Source organism: Ptychodera flava, chromosome 17, assembly GCF_041260155.1.
Source record: "Ptychodera flava strain L36383 chromosome 17, AS_Pfla_20210202, whole genome shotgun sequence".
NCBI classification, from domain to species: Eukaryota; Metazoa; Hemichordata; class Enteropneusta; family Ptychoderidae; genus Ptychodera; species Ptychodera flava.
This window is the reverse complement of record NC_091944.1, coordinates 24,100,928-24,106,337: the sequence shown is the minus strand read 5'-3', so window position 1 is coordinate 24,106,337 and position 5,410 is coordinate 24,100,928. Positions and strand designations below refer to the sequence as shown.

Sequence of the window (5,410 nt, the reverse complement as noted above, 5' to 3'; positions counted from 1 at the left end):
TAATCGCATCAAGGTCATTATCTTACTCGACGAGGGTTAACAGCGATCGTTCATTACCGATGACTCCGCTAATCTACTCAAACTACAGACGCAAGGGACTGAGAAAATCAACTTGGCGCCCTTTGGCTCAACTTCTAACGGTATTCGTGCCATGAACAACACAACTATCCATCTTGAAACGGTCATCGGACCGAACATATCAGTTAAAGTGCTCATAATACCAAGAATTTCAACTCCCATGAGAACTCATTTAACAAGATCAGTGCTGGATCTTCCATATTTAAAGGAACTCAACATTGCTCAACGTCTTGGTAGTGAATCGGCAGAAATTGATATTCTCATTGGGGCAGATTACTATTGGACAGTAGTGGGAGATGATATTTGTAGAGGTCCTGGACCAACAGCCATGCCGTCCAATTTGGATATCTGCTCTCAGGACCAACCAACATTAAGAGTCCTGTGAGTGCAAGCTCATCAACAACAATACTACATGTCATGACTGACAGTAAGGCAGACCAAGAGATAATGACGCAATACTGGGACTTAGAGACTTTAGGCATCAAAGAGAACTATAACACGGATATCACCAACAACGTTTGGTTTGAAAAATATCGTGTAACACATTTGGAAAGGTCATTGGAAGGTCAATACATCGCAAGTTTGCCATGGCATGAAGAAAATCCACCACTACCCACTAGTTTCGAGATTGCCAATTTGAGAACCCGACCAATGGTACGCAGACTAGAACCAGAACTCAGATATAAATATGATGACATCATCATGGATCAAGTAGCCAAGGGATTTATCAGCAAGATGGATAATGCAGACCATTCCAAGGGCCATTACTTACCACACCATGCAGTCAAGAAGGATTCTGAAACTACACCTATCCGTATTGTGTATGATTGTAGCTGCCAGAAATCATCAGAACAACCAAGCCTCAATGATTGCTTAGAGAAAGGTCCGCACTTGTTGAATGATCTGAGCGCTATACTGTTACGTTTCCGAGCACACAATGTAGGATTTTCGAGTGATATTGAAAAGGCATTTCTTCATGTGCAGATGGCCGATAAAGATCGTGACTATACCAAGTTCCTGTGGATTTCAGATCCTGATAATCCAGAGAGTCAGTCTGAAACATACGTTTCAATGTGGTGCTGTTTGGTGCAGTGTGTTCACCATTCATCTTGAACTCTGTTGTGAAAACACACCTTGAAGAAAACCCATCGCACGTCACATCAGATAGAGAACGTGTATGCGGACAAAACTGTTAGCGGTGCTTTCGATACAAAGGACACAATGACATACTACGAAGAAGCAAACTCAGTCATGTCCAGTGATGGCTTTCGACTACGATCATGGGTATCAAATGATGAGAAACTGAATGAAGTTGCAAAGAATGACGAAATAGCAAAATCGAAGGGGAAGTCAGCACTCTTGGATGAAATGGATAACGCAGTCTGATAAGTTAACATATGTGGAGAAAAACTTCGATGAGGACAGCCCTACCACAAAACGAGAGATAGTACGCGCGACATCAAGTATCTTTGACCTATTCAGATACCTTTCGCCAGTCCATGTGAGTGCAAAGAAGCTCATCCAAGAACTGTGGCAACAACAACGAGGATGGGACGAACAAATACCTGAACATTTAGAGCAGGAATGGCACAAAATTCGGAGCAACCTCAAAGATGCTCTAGACATACAGATCAACCGCCAGTACATCAAAGAGTTAACACAAGAAAAGGAATGTGAACTTCATGTGTTTTCCGATGCCAGTCAGAGTGCTTATGGTGCTCCAGTGTACATAAAGCATGGTAAACTAACGTCGCTTTTTATGGCCAAGAGTCGTGTAAAGCCCCTGAAGGATATCTCACTGCCATGCTTAGAACTGATGGGTGCTGTCATAGCAACCAGACTCGCAAACCATGTGACATATGCTCTGCATGGTACACTTTCCCTCAGTATGGATCAACAACCAAGCAGTTATCCATTAGATTGTGGGAAACAAGACGCTACCAGTCTTCGTACAAAATAGAGTCAATGAAATCAAAAAGCATGATTTCGAAGTAAAATACTGCCCCACAAAGGATAACCCGGCAGACTTACTCACGAGAGGAGTCACAGCCAGTGAACTGAAAAACTCAGACCTATGGTGGAAGGGACCACATTGGTTAAGTGACGGTGATTGGCCAATCTGTGAAATCTTCGATAGCAAAGTGCTACTGCAACATGAAGCAATCAATTAACGAGACAAGCCCAGCATGTCAACCACAAGCCCAGCTGACAAGACCGTGGAATTCGTATCCACAAACTGATTGATGCCAACCGCTACAGCTCCCTGAGAAACTGCTTCATGTCACCGCATACTTACTGAAGTTTACTTCAAAACTGAGAGGAAGCAAGACTCCCATGGGAACCCTAACATTTCAGTGCAAGATACCAGAGACGCAGAAGCCCTATTGATCACAGGAATTCAAGCCGAAATGCACGTCAATGAAATTGCTGCCTTAAGGAAAACCAGGACAATGAGAGAACCCCTGGTGAGACAGTTACAGTTGTTCATAGACAGAGATGGTATACTTCGTCCAGGTGGAAGGCTCCATAACGCACCGATCAACGAGGAGACGAAATTTCCCATACTACTACCCAGAAACCACGCATTCACAAGACTTGTCATACAACAGCTCACATCAGAGTACTTCACTCAGGAATGTAGGCAACCATGACAAATATTCAACAATGTTACTGGATTCCTCGCATACGTGAAAGTGTAAAAGGTTTACTTCGGAAATGCGTCAAGTGCTGAAAAATGGCAGGGAAGCCATACAGAATGCTGATAACACCACCTCTCCAATCGTACCGAGTTAGCGACGCTCCGCCCTTCACAGTGACTGTCATAGATTTCACAGGAGCACTACACGTCATTTCTCCTACAAGAATTCTGAAGCAAGAAATTCTGAAGATAAAGTGTACATCTGCCTATTCACATGTGCCTCAACGCATGCCGTACATTTGGAAGTTGTGACTGATCTGTCTACGAAAACATTTCAGACGTTCTCTCAGCCTGTCATTCATTACCGAGCAAGAGCAGCTGATGAAATACGCAAGATAATAGTCCAGACAGGTACAATGTCACATGATCAACAATTGAGTAGAATGGCTGTTCATTCCAAAGAGAGCCCCATGGTTTGGTGGGTTCTTGGAGACGTTAATCGGACTTACCAAAACAGCCATAAAGAAAGTTCTAGGACGCACACGGATGAACCGATGAACTTACTACTGTGGTTGTTGAGATGGAAACCATGCTCAACCAGCGTCCACTGACTTACATCGGAGATGATGTACCACTGACTCCGTCACCGTTACTCTGCGGTCGTAACATAAACACGCTTCCACTTGAGCTGACCGATAACAGTGAAATCACCGACCCTACATTCACAGTGAATACCACAGAATGTCGAAGCGATCTTGAAAACCGCGCAAGATTTCTTGCAAAACTGAAGAACCACTTTGGCGTCGATGGTATACAGAGTACTCACCTGCCCTCCATGAACGCCACTATGTGAAAGGAAAAGCCAGAAGTGCCATAAAGACTGGCGACCCGGTGATTGTACATAGCGATGACAGACAGACTGAACTGGAACCTTGCTGTGATGGAAGAGCCTAAATACGGGTATGATGGACTCGTACGTTCCGCGACAATCAGAGCGAAGAAAGGTAACACAATACACCCTATATCTAAGTTAAATCCACTGGAGTTAGGCTGCAAATCAGACCAGACATCAGTCGATGCTGTGGAGGACAATACCAGAACAGACTCACAGGAAACTGATGTACCCAATGCGAAAGAATGCTCCACGCGGAAATCTGCAGTAAAGGCTTGCAAAAACATCAAACGATGGACACAAAGTCTATATCTAATCAATGAGTAAAGACACAGTGAAAGTATCACTGTAGTGTTAGTAACATTTATTAGAGTTTGTTGAAAGTTTTAAAAAATGACTTTTGTTTGTTAGATTTCGTGTTCAGATTAGAGACTTACAAATCATTGACTTTCAAAATTCGATACTTCCAAAATGTTACAAATATCGCGAGATTCGTATCAGAAAATGACACTTGATTGAAGTGTTCGTTGTTTTTATTAGTTTACTGTTTCTATATCAGTTATTACTGCTATTGGACTTAGTAGAGAAATTGCAACACTGTAACCATTTGGTGTGCGTTTCCATAGTAACTGAGTTTCCCGCCAGTTTGCTGTCACATGATTAGGCGGGGCATGTACATTAGTTATACGAATAAAACTCACGACTTTGAGTGTATGAAAAGTCTGTCTCTGCGTGTCTCAGTTCCTTGTGAACCCGCTTCTTGGGGAAAGTGAGAGAACTATAAGGTGTACACACACCTCCCCCACAGAGTGTGCGAGAGGATGGTCTGTACAACCAGGAAGGTCTTGTTCAGTCTGTTTAGAGAACAGCCCCTTATAGTAGATGATGAGACGCTCGGTACTGTATTTTGTGAGGTTGAGAACATAATCAACAATGGACCATTGACTACAACATCATCAGATCCTAATGATTTGTTGCCGCTGACACCTAAGATGCTAATACACCAATAAGCCAGTGTTTGAGAAAAAATGACATTTATGCAAGGAAACGTTGGCGTCAAGCTCAATACTTGGTCGATGTTATTTGGTTCCGCTGGAGAAAGGAGTATTTGTTTACCTACAGCAGAGGATCCAAGTGGCAAAGGCATAGCCAATTTCTTGATGGCTGCAAACCCTTTTCAGTAGCTATAGGGGCTGTAGTATATGTTAGACAACTTTGCTGTCTGCTTACTGTCGGCCATTGGGAGACATGCGAGATATTCTAGCAGGTAAACGTGCTGGCAAAGTAGGTAGTCTGAAAAGGGTGGCGGATTTGGAGAAGGGGAGCTTGACCAAACTAAGCTTGCTTCGCCTTTTTTTTCTGTCTAACAGCCTGGCCGCCACTGCTGCCTAACACAACTGACCGCAAGTGTCTTGCTCTTGAAAGAGACTGACAAATACAACAAGTCAAGCAGCAAGTCAGTGCCAAGTGACCTGAAAACAGCCTTTCAAATACGGCAAGTCACAGTAAATGCTTCAAAGATATCAAGCAAGCCGCAAACAAGGGAATTGCCAAAGTCAAAGGAAAAACATAACAAAACTTGTCATGACATAATCAATTCCCCTTTTTCTATTCAGTGCTCAGCGTGTAGTACTTGAGCATGGCTATGTCCCTTGCCCAATAATTATGGAGTTAGCCTTTAGGGAAAATAATAAAACAGCCCCTCCCAGAGCCACTACGATTGCCAACTTTCCTGTCATCATTGCTTCATGTTTGGTTTTGGGCTCTCACGGGCAATGCTTACTACATCTTTAAAATTAACA

General features: G+C 43.2%; 1 protein-coding gene across 1 annotated transcript; it reads left to right on the top strand.

Annotated features, from left to right (window-relative positions):
* The first annotated feature begins 525 nt into the window (after positions 1-525).
* Positions 526-2,729, top strand: LOC139116350 (uncharacterized). The gene is made up of 3 exons (XM_070678986.1): positions 526-1,126; positions 1,575-2,000; positions 2,380-2,729. Exons 1-3 carry the CDS (start codon positions 526-528, stop codon positions 2,727-2,729), a joined length of 1,377 nt encoding a protein of 458 aa, XP_070535087.1.
* The last annotated feature ends 2,681 nt before the right edge of the window (positions 2,730-5,410 follow it).